At 38.3% G+C, this 17,147-nt stretch overlaps 1 protein-coding gene across 5 annotated transcripts in view; it reads left to right on the top strand.

The window, feature by feature from the left end:
* VPS13B (vacuolar protein sorting 13 homolog B) overlaps positions 1–17,147 on the top strand; it is a 479,916-nt gene that overhangs the window by 425,792 nt on the left and 36,977 nt on the right. For all 5 annotated transcript variants that reach the window (XM_074577514.1, XM_074577516.1, XM_074577511.1 and 2 more), the window contains 3 exons: positions 5,706–5,867; positions 15,352–15,507; positions 16,800–17,063. In XM_074577514.1, the coding sequence (XP_074433615.1) occupies positions 5,706–5,867; positions 15,352–15,507; positions 16,800–17,063 (582 nt within the window). The remainder of the gene's footprint in view (positions 1–5,705; positions 5,868–15,351; positions 15,508–16,799; positions 17,064–17,147) is intronic.

Raw genomic sequence — 17,147 nt, forward strand, 5'->3', positions numbered from 1 at the left:
GCTCAGTCTGAGCAGTAGAGCATATTGCTTCCAGCTACTACTTCTGTCCTTATTGAAGTTCAACACTAGTTTCACATTACAATTCTGTGCAAGCAGCATTAATGGTTGAAGCCAGTCCCGGCGTAAGGAACCTTGCTTCTGCAATGACCCCTCGAAGGCCTGTAATTCCCTTACTCCACTATAGCCTTGAAATCAAATCATTCTCTTCATCTGCCTGAAGACCTATGTGGAGCCTGGGAATTAATTACCTATCATGGCACTACAATAACAAAGCCCCCAAAAAAGGATAAAACATCTGTTTTATATCAAAAAATTCTTTTTTAAGGGCATTCCATGGTTTTCTTGTTGCAAAAGGACATTCATAAAACAAGATCTAGTGTGATTTAAATCTTTACAGCTGGCTCAAATATCAATGTGAACAAAAATCTTTGTAGCTCCAATTTCTGTTTTTTGTCATATTTTGAACAATGCTTTTAATAAAAAACAAACATAGAAAGTACAAGAGAGCCCTTGGTAGGCTGTTTAAACCCAAAATATTTCTGACTTAGTACTAGTCCCTCATCTAAGACATGTGTGGCAACTACTGCAAAATGGGCTTCAGAAAGGTCAGTTTCCTCTTAGGATGGAAAGAAAAAAAAAGATCTCTCAGACATAGCTATACATATAAATAAAATATGGTGCATAAATATTTAAATGTTTTAAACCACATCACAGTGTGAATGACTGACTGACTACTCTGTGCCTTGAAGGAATATTCTGAGTTGAAAAAATGGAATTGTATATTTGATTAAGTAGAGCCATATGTCGCATAGTATATTGCTGACAGGTACATTCTATGAATAGTTGGTACTGATTTATACATGGATTTGGCAATGTTAACATGAGCCACAGGAGGATATACTTCTGTAATTGTTGCTGTAATTTTCTCGTTTCCTCTCATGTCAAGGGTACTTGCCACCATGTTCTGATGTGGTGGGTATCTAGCCCTGAGTATTTGAGATTAAAAACTTGCACCGCTTTGAAATTAGGGGAAAGTTAACACACAAGTGGGTTCAAAACGGCTTATTAAATTAATTGTTACCAAGATGTTTTGTATGTGGCTTTACCTCCAGACTGGGGAGGTGGCACGCACTGCATGGGGAGGGAATGAATTTCCCAACGATGAGCATTGTTTGATGTTTTGTGTTCACACGAAATATAAAATAAATGCTGCCAACTAGAAGCATGAATTTAATAAGCAGGAAAGGTTATTTGAATTCTCCACATATTTTTTTACTGGATTACTATCTGAAACAAGTGATGTTGTAGTCAGTGGACAGACAGATGAAGCATGAAACAATTTGGCCCTGCACCTTTAGGTCAAGAGTTCAGGATTAACAGAAGCCTCTGTCGGTGTCTTTCTTTCCTAGATTTGGACTGATTATTTTTTTTTGTTTAAGTAATGATGAACATTTTGAAAGTAGATTAAGCCTAAAAAACACTAGGCCTACAACTTGCTTTATACTTCTAAATCACATGCTGAAAATCTGAGAGGATTAGCACTTTTTAAAGAGAGTTTCCCCTTTTGACATATTTCACTGTCTAATCTGAAATCCCTGTTAAAATACAAGCAGTAACAGCCTAGTGCACATCTAAATGCAAAGCTGAAGTAATGGTTTTGGTAATCAAATAACTGGGCAGGGAACTTCAAGATTGTTATTAATTTAGTTTTATTATTTAATAATAGCACAGAGAGTATCAGGTGAGATAGAAAATGCATGTCTCCTGTGAGTATACCAGAGGGGTGGTAGTGGTGCCCTTTATTTGGGCGTTTAGACCTTCACAAATTGTTTTATTGCATTAGTGCTTTGTGATACCTAGAGACACGGGGTCAGCTGAGAAAACAGCTCCCCAGGTATGGTACTAAGTGAGTATTCCTGGGAAAAAAAACTATTCCTTTGTGGTCTCACACTGCAAATGTTTTCCTAAACCCCTCAGAAGTTACAAAAAGCTGCTCCTGTTTTAAACCTGTTTTAAACTATTAGAACTTCTTTTCCTCAAGGTCCGTGTGGTGCTTAACCTTTCTGTTGGCAATTGCATGAGTTTTGTTAATGAGCTGGGATCAGTCAAAATGACATCTGTGGTCACAGTAGTTTCCCCATCTTTCTACCACAAGCATGAAGAACAAAGGAAAAGGGTACAGAAAATTTGCACGTAACTTCAGTTTAACTTTCTAGCTCATCATGTCAGGATACTGCCATGAGAATGAAGTTTAAACAATCAGAAGGAAAATATTCTTTTCTGTTAGAGGAACTTTAGCATTTTCTTATCTCCCTCAAAGACTTTTTGTCCAAAAAACATTAAGCAGTACTAGAGAGAGAGTATGTACGTGTGTGTGTGTGAGAGAGAGGAGGTTTGCAGAGGTCTTCGGTAGCTTGTGCAGCACACAGAAAATAACTTTGTGCATATAAAGAGGCCTAGGCTTTTATGAGTTTTTTTTTCCAGATCTTTGCTTTGAAATAGCTGTGAGCTGAGATGTGAGCAGAAAGTCCTGAAACAGGGAAAGCCTGGTGACTAGTATTATGTGGGATGTTTTTCCCCTCTCTGAATAGAATTCACAAAATATTTGAAAGCCCAATAAAGGAGAAACACTTTCCAGGCCTCTCTGAGAGAAAAGAACAGCTGAAAAATGATCTAAAGAGGGGCAGGAAATTGTCCCCCAGGAACTGACCCTAATCTGTATCTGATTCAGGCTGTTGATCTTTTGCTGATTCTTTGATTTGCTGTTTTAATTCAGAGAGGGAATTTTTTCCTAATCCACACTTAGGTGTTTTCAGCTCCTAGAGTCATCATTCAGCCCTTCATCATCGCTGCCACACAAATGGCCTGGTTCTGTTTGTTTTTATTATGTCTGGTTTCTCTACACTCTCTTTTATCAATCAAGATTTCCTCACTCCGTCCTTTTGCTGATTTTTTTTATTTCTTTTGGTCCCTTTCTGCTTGGCTTAGAAGCTTCTATTTTCAGACTTCAGCAGGAAATTTGGGATCCAGTTCCCTGTGAAGGGTGCAGGGAGCTGCTGCTGCTCCCCAGGGACCAAGAAGCATGGGTGGTACTCTGGGAAAAATCTCCTGCATTTACTGCAAGGAGCGTAAGAGTCACCTAGAATATTGGCCATACAGTGCGTAGTTGCCATACTGAGCTAAAGCATCCCTAAGCTTCCTTGATGATCCTTCAGTCAGTTGTTATTATCAAGACTTGAGGCATCAGTAGCTCTCTCCTAAGCCTGGCAGCATGGAGCAACTCCTTATTTTGCAAATCTTGGTGTTCCCTTGGTTAAAACTTTGGAACTGTTCTGAAATTGAGCTTAAAATACCTCTTTTGCTTAGCTGAAGCTTGCTGTTAAAAGCGGTGTATTCTAGTAGCAAATCTAGCATGTAAGACTAATGATTGATGGTAGTCATTCATCAGTACCAAAATGTGTGCAAGGCTATTAATAATTCCCGATGGGATAATATTCCCCCAGTACAATTTAGGAGTTCTATGAATGCCAAAAACTCAAGACAAAAAAAATTGAAGGTTGCTAGATTCCCGTTTCCCTTCAGAAAATGCAAGAATCTACAGTCTGTGTTACAGTCTGAGTTTGACAGTAATAGCCAGGTAAAAAGAAGGAAGTTCGTCATCTTCTGGTCAGCAAGAAAATGTATTGGAGTAAAAAATTTTCTTAAAGTCCCCTGGGGTTATGTCTAGGTTTGACTATAACAACATGCTGAGCTCTATGGATAGTAAATCCTCCCTTTTTTTAAAAAAAAAAAAAAAAAGCCAACATTTTGCAAAGCTGTAACAGGAAAATATATATATTTGTGGTAGACTTATGGGTATGTGGGTATGGCAGCTTGACAGTAAAAAGTCATAGATCCACCACTAGAAAATGCCAAAATAAACTCTGCACTCTGAAGTGACGCTGTAAATGTCAGCCTTTAGCATACCCAGATCTGCTACTGAATGTGATACAGACATATTGCTCTGTAATGAGTTTTACGACTTTCAAAAAGTGAGATTTGATTATGCTCACCTGACTCTTGTTTCACAGAAGATACCTCGTCTTTTGCAGAAGAATTTGTGAGATTTCAAGAGAAGCTTTAATCTAAATATTCCCATGCTTAAATATTCCTAGGGTGAATAACTTTTTGCACAAACATTCTGACAGTGAGACACAAAAGGAATTGCAACCTGCACCTCAGGTTCTTCTGAAGTGAATAAACAGTAGTGAACACGCATTCAAGGATGCTAAATTGGACATACCTTGCACACTTCGCTTTTCGGAAAATCTGTTCCAGGTGTATCACCCAGCAGTGTGCTACAAGCAATGTACTAAAAGGTTTTTCACGTATAACTAAGGATCCATAAGGATCTATGAAGAAATATTTTTCTCTCTCTTGTTTGATCTCTGAATTTCTGCAGGCTTCCAGGCACATTGTTATCAAACTAGAGACCCATATGATCTTAGACAGAAGAGGTGCTAGCTTTGTTATGTCTGTTTAAAAGGTCCTCTGAGAAAGCAGGGAGGGGAAACAGAATCAGCTCCAAAGACCATGGAGGTCCCATAAGTTTGAGAAAACGTCATGGGAAGAAAGGATGAGAAAAGAGCAGCTGGACTATATTGTAGAGAGAAGGGAACCAACCAACAATAAAGCATTGTCAGAAGTGTGTGCGCTAGGAAAGATGGGTCAAAAAGAGGTAACGAAAAGCACAAGAAGATAAATTTTTTGTTATACCCATTAAATTGCATGAAGACTATCCAAATGTTGCTTTCTTGGAGTAATCGTTATGGTTGCTAGATAGTTGCTTGTAAGTGGAAGGTGCCAGCCCAGTGATGACTAGGACAGAAATATATGAGAGATGATCTCCAAATCAAATTCTCAGTCACACTTTGACCTCTCCCGTATAGGGGATTATAGTTCGTGCCTTCAGGGGCGGAAGACCTGTAGCTCTGGTAATTTTTATGACTATCGTATAGTCTCATCGTGTCAACAGAGTGACAAGCAGTCAGATGAAAAGCAGAAAGAGAGGATAGAAGGATGCTGCAACCAGGAGAAAAAATATTGTAAAATCTAAAATATTTTTAAAACCCATGATAGTTTTTGATTTTTCCTGTTTTCCTGTGAAATGGCATGATGCATTTTCAAACTATCCTTGTGGAGCTGTGGAAATACTCTCCTCGTGTCTCCTGCTTTTTCTTTAGTTGTTTTTTAAGTGTTGTGGTATCAGGAGAGAGAGAGTCTTCTGGTGCTGACCCACAGCAACATTTCAAAGTAGAAGCAGCAGCTGGGGAAGAGGAATTGCAGCCTGTGGGCCTGAGAGATCAGCTGTCAACCATGCAGAAGCCTCTCCATGCCTTTTCGCTCAGCCTGTATTGCCCCACCTGTCCTATGTGACGTGTCGTTTCTAACTGAATTTAATTTTGTTGAAGTCTTTTATGAAAGTTAGTTTTAAATCTTTAAGATTTGCATTACAGAAACAAAAATTAAAATATGTCAAGTCTTAGGATATATTTTGTCAACCCAAACACTAGTTTTTGCAGAGAGTAGAGTACTATGAGACCAAAGCTAATGGCAAGAGATCTTGAAGCATTTCTGTCTTGTAACAGTCGCCACTAGGCAGGCAGCTGCCAAATGTCTTGCAATTAATCTGACGCTTACTGGCTTTCATATCCCTTTCCTTTCAGAACCAATGCCCTGGGGCAGAGGAGTTGGTCTTCAGCCATTTTGTGATCTGTAATGACACACAAGAGACACTGCGGTTTGGCCAGGTGGATACTGATGAAAATATTTTGCTGGCTAGTCTCCACAGTCACCAGTACAGCTGGCGCTCTCACAAGTCCCCACAGGTACGTCAGAAACAGCCCTTCGAATGCAGCAAGTGCTAAAGCTGACTGGTGGCTTTCTGCATTGGTTCTTCAATTTTCTCTATGGGCTCAACTGTCTCTAATGCTCCAGTTCCTTCAGGAGCCACACGCTGGGGCTGCATCAGAGAGAAAAGGTAAACAAAGAGTGAGGAAAGCCAGAAGTGTTTAGAAAATTACTCGAGGGTAGAACTGGATGTGCACGATCGCTTTCTGTAAAACCAAGTGGTTGTGGAAACCAAAGCTTCTGAAAAAAGGCAAAAGAAGATCGCTTGCCAGGTTTTTATAACTAAGCGATCAGTGTCTGTTTTTTGTGATGTACATTAGAGGTTTGGGGAATTTTTTTAATGAATTGTTTTTACCAGAAGCATCTGTTCACTGAAATTGTTTGCAGAACAGGGTCAAACTGGACAAATCTCTCAACTCAGCATGTGCTTGCATTAGGAAAGATTTGAAATTGTCAGAAACACCCCACTTATATAGTTTAAATAATGCAGTTTCTGTTTCTTGGGTGGTTTTTTTAAGGATAAACACTGAAACTGAAATAAAATATTTTAAAATTATCAACAGGAAGTATTTCAATGAAACCATGTTGTTGCTTTTCTTGAGTGGTGGTGAAAAATGGACTTTGCATCTTGATTCAAGATAGGACAAGAATTTAAATCTAAAAAAAAAAGAGTGGTTATGACACAGCAAAGCCATTTCTTCTCTCTTTTTGATATATACCCAGCTCCTACTGAGCGGGAGACTGGAGACCTGTGCCACCCCACTTGCTGGGCAGCAGTTCTGTGCTGAACAGTTACTAAAATTTTTACAGATCCTAGGAGAAGTGTAGTGAATAGGGGTTCCTAACTTGGAAAATACCGGCATTAGCATGTCAAGGTGAACTTCGGATGGTAATTCTGAATGGGAGCTGGGCTCGCTTTCACTGCTGACAAGTTTCAAGTTTTCACTGGGAAGCAGAGATGGCAAATTTACTGTGTTTTTCATTCATATGTCAGTTGGTGGATATGCAAAACGACTGAATTTTACATGAATGCTGTAATATATGCAGAGCAAATTTAACCAGAGTAAACAGTTGCAGTTGGCACTGAAGTCAAGCCATAAGTTAAGAGGAACGCAGGCTAATAAAGGACCATCTCACCCCAGTGACAGAGGAGTTGTTATAAACGGTGTATGCTGGTGTAATAGTGCACAGGGGGGACTTTTGGAGACTTAGAGACGCTGAAATACTGTACCTCCCTTGTCACATTTCCCAAAAAGACATATGTTTTCTCATAAAACCAAAACGCCTGTGATGCCTGAGCCCATGGGCCAGCAGCCCAAATGGGTGACTGCTCTGTGTGGTTGGGCAAGTGTCAGATTGCAAGACAGGATCCCCACTCATCAGGTGACAGTACTCGCACTTGGGTTACGATTGACATAAGGAGATGTGCGGGAGAAAGAACAACCAGGCTTGTAGAAAGCTAGCAAAATGTCACACATATTTCATAACCAATTATCACTTGCTTTTGTAGCAACCACCCAAAAAATAATTTAAACCTCTTCATAAACACATGGAAAAAGAAGGAAATGCTTAAAGCAAATATAAATAAAACCAGAACTAGCTTTCCTCCTAACAACCTTTCTCATCCATTTTCTGCTTACTTATATAAAATCACTCAGTTGAGAGAATCCTCTTTTTGACCATCTTTCTAGATAGTTCTGCTAATGGTGTATTTCTGATAATTGCGTACTTCTGATAATGGTGCAAACTGGAAAGAGTTTTGCAAATGAGTGTTATTTCAAGCAAAGTGAAAAGTAGAAGAGTTAAAATTGCAGCATGTTACTGATACTTTCTGTCAGTTGCAGCCAAGCTACTGAAGACCACCAGCACAATATATGGCATTGGCCATTGGACACCCGGAGAACTTAAATATTAAAATTGATCGTTAGCTTGTCCTTTCGGTCACAGACTTGAGCTGTGCAAAACATTCCATTTTTGCAGCCACTATGTAAGTTTCTTATTAAATGAAAAATAAAAGTGCAGGATGGAAAAGTCCAGCAGAAAACCAAATCACACATTAGGAAGTGGATGAGGTGACAGTAGGAACTTCAGATTCATTTTTCAGATATTCGTTCTTCAGCTGAAAGTTGGTGATGTCAAAGGGTTTCCCCATTCTGTTTTGCTCTGATCAGATTCAGATTCTCTGAAGAATTGGGCTGATAAACAGTCAGAAGTGTCATGTTGGATTCCCATGTCCCAGGAGATGGGGAAGCTAACAGCTCCTCCTGACTCAACCATGTTGCTGGCCAACAGGCTCTTCTAGTAGGGGGGTTATACCTCCCTTGTCCCAGCCCTTGGAATAATTTCAAGAATATTTCTGTTCTTTCACTGTTTTTCAACAGCCATGTCTTGCTGGGAAATTTAGAGACAAAAAAATAGCACTGAGGTAATTTCACTGAAAACATATGGAAGCACAGGCTTTCCACACACTGTTGAGATAGAAGCAAATTTTTTTTAAAAAGGTCAGAGAATCTTGGCATCCATCTACAAGCCTTGTTCATTTGGTTAATGTTAAATACAAATCACTAAGTTTAGCATGCTTCAGAAAGGCATCTAAACAGTCTAAACAGCACAATCCTTTGTCGTTTTAGATCAAACGAAATGTTTGTTCAAATATTATTACAAATGTAGTTGTGTAAATTTTTTCAGTGATGAATACAAATCCTTGAAATGAAAATGACGACTCAATTAAGACATCAGGTTGTCCCTGTTATGCTATGGCACTTTTCTAATTGTTTCCATGCAAATCTATCTAACAGCTTATTATCCAAAGGTCAGAATAATGCCCAAGCATGGACAAACCCTCCAAGTGTCATATTCATGGAATGCTAGATGACTTCATAGTTATGAAATTATTTCATTTCTCATGATAATTCCCAACTTGCCAAGTTAGTGAATTTTAAGAACTCTGAGAGCAGATTGTAAGATAAATGTGAAATAATCCATACTTCTGGAGTCAGGGACTTCCCTCCAGGCATTAGTTCATACTTGACTTACTTGACTTACTCTTGGGGATAAAATGAGTTAGGACAAGGTCTTAGATACCACATTCTCTTACTGGGAAAGAAAACCAACTTGCACAACTTCGCCTGGCTCATGTTTCTTGTTACACAGGCACTAAGAAGCAGCGGTTGCCATGAAATACTTTATTTAACCTCTGCAAAATGTTTTTTTAGTATGGCAAGGCAGTTCAGTTAAATGAAAATAAATAGTTTTAAAAGGATTGTATTTCTTTCACATTCACATCAATAAAATTCTCCATTTTTCTTTTGCTAATTAAGTATAGTGAGAGATGCAGTAATTGCCCATTTGAATTATTTAACACAATTAAATATATATATATACCTAAAAGAAATTATTTTTGTAATAGCAGATAGTTATATAATGCTTATTTCCATTTAGAAAGAATTTTAATATTAATTAAGCTACTACAGGCTATAATTAAAAATTGTTCAACTTTTTCATGTTATGAAAACAGCTATAGTACACCAAGGATTTGGATTTATCAGCTATTGATGGTGTCCCTCCAACTGTTCGGCTTAACTTAAAGCTCCTTCCTTCCTTCGTTTTTTCCCAGCCCGGATCTTCTACATTTCAGGGAACCTAACCTTTCCCTTTTAACTTTCACTCTGATTCCTCCAAGTCTCGCTAGTTTGGCTAATATTTCAGTAATAAGTCTGAGGTCTGATGCTCACTTTTCTACTCTACTGCATCCCCCGTGTTTTCCTCAGATTTCATGAGGTTTTGACCTTCCTTAGGGATAAAACACCCCCAACTATATAGTCCCTTTCAGAGCTGGGGTAAGTCCAAAACTGATGATATTTGAGGCTTTAAGCAATTCTAGCAGAAGTTGCCAGACATCGTGAGTTCCTTTTGCAGATTTTAATGAAAGTTAGAGGTCTGTTAGATATCATTAAAAGGGAAGAGAAGCTACATCACTCCTGTGCTCTACAGACACCACTGGCTCCTACATTATTATTGGATCCAGTCTGTGCTCCTTATCTTGATCTTCAAGTTGCTTTGTGGGATGGGCCCCAGTTATGTCAAAAGTCATGATTGTCTCCAAGACAGCTGTGTTTTTTAGGAGAAGAACTGGAGCATATGATACATAGGGTGAAACTCTGAAGTTAGAAGAGATCAGATCTTCCTAGCAATGTACTCAGAGTTAAGGAATTCTTTCTTGCAAGACAGTAGGCAGCCGGAGGGTCCCACTAGGAATCCACGGTAAATGTAAAAAACAGCTATTCATGTGAGAGTCCCCTGAATGTATTCTGCAGAGATTGTTTGCTTGTGAATAAACAGTAAAAATCTGCTATAACGTGCTAGTTATTACTAGTTATTTTCCCCATGCTCAAACTTCGTCAGAGTCCTCTGAGGAGGCAAGGAATAGTGGATCTAAAATCATTATCTTGCTTTCTATGCAAAACATAATGTTGCATAGGGGAAGTCTGCATTTAAAGTAGCTCCCAGCCTTTCTCCAGAGTCTTCTCCCAGGGTTATATTAAAGGCCCATTTTCACTTTGCACTGTCCTTAATTCGAAGCAGCAGGTGCAGTGGATGAAGAACAGTTCCTAGGTTGATTTGGGCAATGACTTCAATGAGAATGTGGACAAGTTACTGGCTATAAACAAATAGATTTATTTCTTGTCAAAGTAGGTAAATATGCCTGAAAAAGCTATGTGGCACTTCATTGCTATAGAGAATTTGAGAGGAAATACCTCTGTCACTTGCTTTTCTGTTCTTCTGAATGTACACTTATAACTTCTTGAATAGATATTAGTAGCGTTTAGTATGTTAGTAATACCTTCACTGGAACCTGTTTAAAGTGTTTCTTCTCTTATTCTAAATAGTGCTGCGAAGGACAACTTCTGCTAGAATTTTATAATCATAATTTTTAAAGGCAGTTGTAGATTTGGAAATAGTTTTAAGAACCTCCTCCTCGTTCTCCTACAAAAAAAGACTGAACCCAAATTTTAATTTATGTTGCATCTCCAGCAGGATCATAATTCATCGTTACTTATTTCCAAGTTGCCATTCTTTCAGGTATTGGGTTATAGAGTGTAAGCTGATATACGGTACTCTGTGGATTCAAACTTAGAAACTGTGACTTATGTATCAGTTATTATTGGGATATTTTTCCTGTTTTATTGTTTAGGGATGTTACAGATTCTCTGCACAACCTTTTGTACTTTACACAATCCTCCCGAGGTCATTTACAGAACAACATCAGGCAAAAAATAAAAAAGGTTTATGTTATTTTACACTGCTCAAGTAGTAAGAAATATATTGTTGCTTTCCTTTGGGTTCCTGCATTTGAAATTGATGGTTATATTATATTGTATTACATGTAATTGTCTTTCTAGATAATACCTGGGGCAGATAAGGATTGATATTATCCATGAATCACATGAACCCTCATAATTTGGTTACTGTTCCTTAACGAAAAGAGTCTTTGTTTCCGCAATGTGTAGAGCTAGTTTGTACCTGCGAGGGTCAGGCCTGCTTTGCAGGTTGTGGTGAGGCTCGCAACACCTCCAGGAGCCCCCAAGGGTCCGAGTTTGTCTGCTGAGTGCGACCTTTTGTCTACTAGCCAGCGTGGGGGTGATGAAAGTTACTTTCTCCCATGTTCCATACCGGCCTTCTGTCTTACAAGGGACGATGGTGTAGAACTGATCAGATCTCCCAGGTCCTATGGGAAAATGAAGCAAAACTGAAATTCAAACTTTTTCAGTGGCTGCTGCGGCTGACAATGTGCAAAATGAACATTTCATTAACTGTTTTTGCAAATGCTAATAGGTTTTATTGTTGTAAGTCCTAATCCTGGTCAAGGGCGGCCTTGTATCCTGAAAACACAACCAAAAAATACCGATCATCCTTCTCCTTTAATTTTTCAATTAAAAAATGCTTTAGCTTCAACTCTTAGAATTCAGCTCCCGTTTCCAGGTCTCCATTTCCTCTGTGCCTCATCACAGCTTTTACTTTACTATCTCATATCTTTTAAAATTACCAACTGCTTCCACACTGTTAACCAGGTGCTCACTTGATTCCTCCCAGTCTCTCAGAGTTGAGAGCAGTAACCCTTATTCTTCCCAAAAATCATTTTCTAGTTTCACCTAGAAGACAGATATAATCTAACTACAGTGAAACCAAGTTAACTTTGGTGGATCTACAAGCAAAGTTGAAATCAAATTTGTATCACTAAGCATTTTGAGGGCGCAAGCTTTAAATTACTTATACAGCTGGAAAATGCTGCCTTTTCTGGACAGGCTCCATTCTTAGTCTCATTTTTAATCCCCCATTTTAGTCTTCATGCCTTGTCATATGACACTTAACTTTATTTACTCAGATCGTATCCTTCACTCAAGCATCTAGCTGAAAATAAGTCAATTTTGAGGAGTGTATAGAAGCATTCTGTGAAGAGATGTGATAAAGAATACAGCTTTTCTAGCCATTCGCTCCAGCAGAAGCAGCAGCTTCTTCAATTTCTTTCCCTCTCAAAACGGAAATCCATCATGGCTCAGAATTACAAATCTGAACGCCAGCAAAATCTAGTCAAAATAAAAAACTCTGTGTTATCTGTTGATGGTTCCCTAACAGAAAATGCAGAAATCGAATGGTTACACAAATGAGTGCCTATCTTCACATATACAATAGTCTCTTTTAAATTCTCTCTAAACTATAAATTGCCACTTATCACTGGATTATATTTATTGGAATGCTTTTGAAGTCCATTTAATATTTTTTGTAGCTTTTTGCAATGACTTCTCTTTTGTCCTAATATATATCCCATACTTAGCTATACAAGTTGAACTTTTTTGAAGCAGATGGTCTAATAAATACTTAGAATTTACTTAAAGCTTGATAAGTGAAAGGAAGTTACATGGCAATTACCATGAATCTGTAGTATTAGGTCAGTTTTATAACATTAGAGCTGTGCCTTGTTGAGTATCTAACACCATCTAATATGACGTTTTCTGCTAAAATAAAGTTAACACCTGATTACTTAATTTTCTAAAATTACTTCAGTTTTTATTTCCTGCCATATATCTCTGTATCACTTAATGTCATTTGCTAATTACTTGTAGCCATGTTTTCCAGAAATCTCACATTTAAATAGCTGATACACCCAGAGATCCCTTTGCATTTTCGAGGAATTCAGTTTCTTGTCTCAAAAGTAAACTTACGCAGTACCCAATTCTTATATTGTTATGTCATTAATACAAATATATATCTTTAAAATAACGTATGAAGGCTCTTCCCTTTGTATGTAGCATTTACCAGTATACAAATAGTACGTTTATAAAATAAGGAATTACCAATATATGATAATAGCTCTTTTTTATTTTTCTTTCTGAAACGGGAAGTTAAATGCAGACTAATCATTGTGCTACAAAGAAAAATAGTAAGGCAGCATTTGGGAGCTAATGACCGCTCAGGGAAAGCTGACAGCGTGTTCCTTGGGAACATTCGACTCGTGAGCAAAGCTGTTTACACAGGGTGGAAGACATCCTAATGTTGGAGCTACATACAATTACTAATCATTAGTTATGGCATTTATATGACATCTATCTTTGGAGCGCACTGTATTTTGTGTGCTTTCTAGCTAAGACTGACCACTTAGTACCTTTTCTCATTATTTGGCTGTCATTTCCAGCTACCAGTCTCTCCAAAGTAAACAGTTTTCTTGCTTCTCTTAGTTTTCATATGTGGTGAGATTTATTCCCAGCTGCCTCTGTAAGAAACTGAACCGATTCCAGCCACTGCAGTTGGATTTTTTTTTTGTCTTGTTTTGTTTTTCCTTTTCTGTAACGAATACTTAAGAATCAAAGCGACGTGTTTGTTTATGAGTTTGAGTGTCCTAGTACACAGCTTCCATCAACGTCGTCTTGAATATAAAGCTGTGCCCACGCATGTGCACATCCAGATGCATGCCCATGTGCACACTGGCACATATTAGCCTTTGTGCTTCTAGCATAAAACTAATTTGAATCTGAATGCAACAGTCATCACCCTTGCAAATTCAAAAGCCACCCACTGGATGGATGTTATTGTTCTGCGTGTAACTTGTGCTGAGGATACCACAAATTGCAAACAGGCTACTGAGTTGTAATATCTTTGAAAGTTGTTGCTGCGGTTGTTTCTTAAAACAATGAAAAAACCCCAACATCCAGCAATTCAGCAAGTCCAACTGGCCAGATCTATGGTCAGTGCTATCTCTTTTTGGAAACGAATAATGGGAGAACATAATATTTACAAGTTTCAATTTTTCCTCGTGTAAATAATCAAACTTTGGGCCTGATCCTGTTCTCAATTACTTAAATTAATTAATGACAGATGTCCGAAATCAGAGTGAAATTCAACCCTCAAGAGAGAATTCCCACAAGGCCTTTATATAACTGTTTTAAAGGACTTAAGTGATGCTTAGGCTCTATGCTGGCCCTCTGCAAAGAATAAATTTTACCCAGAATGCTTACTGCTTTGATCCCTTATATATAACTCACATTCTTAAGTTTGCACAGCCACAAAAGATCTATACAGAGCTAAATAGCCAGATCTTCAGCTGGCGTAAATTTATGTAACTTCATTGACCTACATGGAACAGTACCAATTTTCACTACTCTGGCTTAAAGAATCTCCATGGGATAGAGGTAAGTGCGTATGGTGGGTAAATGGATGAAAGGCTCTTCAAATGATGAAAGACTATATTGCTCTGGAAGTGATTTAAGTTAAACTGGAAAAAAGCCACTCCTTTTCCGGAATAAATCACACAGGGAGTATAATTATGCAGTTAAATTTCTTCTCATGCAGTCAAGCTTGAACTTGCCACCACATTTGTGTAAGAAATGAAATGTTTCCCATCTCTCAGCAATATGCTAAGTTCTACATTTAACAGACATATGTATGTGAGCTGTACAAGGATACATACGAATAGGTTTGCATCCTTCTTTATTTTGAAGGGAAGGGTATTTGTAATTTTCTGTCTTATTCTGAAGGCCAAAAATCTGGTCTGAACCTGCATTCCGTATCACCTTGCTGGTACTAAAGAGGATGGATTTCTAGAATAATTTCAAGGGCAGTTAAAAAAAAATCTCTTATTTCCTGTTTTATACTCTCTAGTCTACATACCCTTTTTTTCTGAACAGTTGTGTGCTGGATTTTTACCATCCTAAATACACTGTTAAAGCAGGTAATTTATAGAAATGCGTGATGCAGAGCCATCTTACGGTATTGCTGATTCTTCTGTTTGTATCCGGAATCACAGAATCACTGAATGATCAGATCATTCGGAGAACTGGTGTGCTTAGCACTGCAGAGTTTTAAAACTGAGAACATTTCTCTGTCATGGGAATTCCTATCCTGCTGCAAGGCTTTTTTTTTTTTTTTCACAGTTATGTATTGAAGTAGTAATTGCTTTCTTTCCAGCTGTTACACATCTGTATTGAAGGCTGGGGGAACTGGCGGTGGTCTGAACCATTTAGTGTGGACAATACAGGGACCTTTATTCGTACCATTCAGTACAAAGGCCGGACAGCATCACTTATTATCAAGGTTCAGCAGCTCAGTGGAGTGCAAAAGCAAGTAAGTTTTTGATCCAGTTTGGAAAAAATAACATAAGTAATTTAAACTCTTATCTGTTCACGGATTAGTCACCTTATTATTTATTCTCTTCTACTGGGATATGCAAAAAAACAAGTATAACAGTCTTCTGGGGGCATTTTCATGAGTTTTTACATTTAAAAACTCAATTACCGCGACACATTATTTGACATGTTCCAGTAAACATCCCTTTGCGTGGTTTGTGAATTCTGACAGTGCTAAGTTACACAATGTCTTGAATGTTTTAAGCTCTTGAGAAGCAGAATTTATTCTTTTTTTTAAATAAACTGCTCATATCTTATTCTGGGTTGTACTTCAGGCCTTTGTATTGTTAAAAGAGAAAAAAGCAATGACCAAATTAACATCTGAAAATGGGCTGCTGTGCAGTAACTTTTCACATACAATCTTTGTAAAGAGATCTGTAATAACACTGCCTGCGTTGGCAGAAGCCAGAGCATGTGGTGGACATGTTCAGCTCATGGATATGGCAGAGCGCCGTATGTTGCGCAACAGAAATAACAGCTGATCAGACAAGAACAGTGCCTGGCGTCACTGAGAGCCCTGCTGAGATTTTGCTTGGTAGGTTGTGGCTATCATGTGCGCCCTCATTGATGAAAAGCAAATGAAGATGGTTGTAGCAGGGATACACATGGAATGCTGTTCCTTGGTATAGCTTAGAGGAAGTCAGATATATGTTCTATGATAAACAATACATCTATGACGGACAGCAACAACTCTAATTTGCTCTTTTTCTAGGGGGGTGCAATTAAATACAGAAATATGGTACAGCCATTTAATGGAATTATAAGCTTTAAAACAGCAAACATACTGAAAGGTCTGGATCTCTGGGTTGTGATGGGGATGTGAGGTGTCAGTAGAAACCTTTCTTCTGAAGCATATCACTGTGTCTGCTCAGAAAGGGCTCAGCATTCAAGGACCATCACAGTATTCTCAAAATCCAAACCAGAGCTATGTCAGCCGCGGGCAGTACTGCTGAGTTCACTGGGAACAAAAGTGGATATATTACATGTTTCTTTCAAGCCCAGATATTGTCTTAACAATATTTCAAGCGTTTTAATGCCTACATTTCTATGAAATTGCACATACATTTGGCCAATAAAAATAATGTTTTACTGTTCACTGCCTTCAGCAGTGCTTAGGAAAACCTAAAATAGGGAGGTTATTCTTGTACAGGTTTTCACTCTATAATTCAATTTTTACCTTTCTTTTTCACAGTCGTTTATATATGAACTGCATATTTTTGTGTGTTTTAGATCCTAATCTGTGGAAGACAGACAGTCTGTAGTTACCTTTCCGAAAGTATTGAACTGAAAGTGGTTCAGCATTACATTAGTCAGGATGGACAGGCTGTTGTTAAAGAACACATGAACTGCCTTGCAGCCAAGCAGAAGTTGCCTTCATATGTCCTAGAAAACAATGAGCTCACCGAGCTGAGTGTGAAAGCGACAGGAGATGAAGACTGGTCCCAAGACGTATGTCTAAGTTCTAAACACACAGAACACAGCACTGTTATTCAGGTATGACTAGAAGTAGTTGTATGGAATATAGCATAAAAAACGTCTGAGAAAACTGGGGACTTTGTGGTTAGACTTCTATTTGAT

Source organism: Larus michahellis, chromosome 2 (genome assembly GCF_964199755.1).
Source record: "Larus michahellis chromosome 2, bLarMic1.1, whole genome shotgun sequence".
In the NCBI taxonomy this organism is placed as follows: Eukaryota; Metazoa; Chordata; class Aves; order Charadriiformes; family Laridae; genus Larus; species Larus michahellis.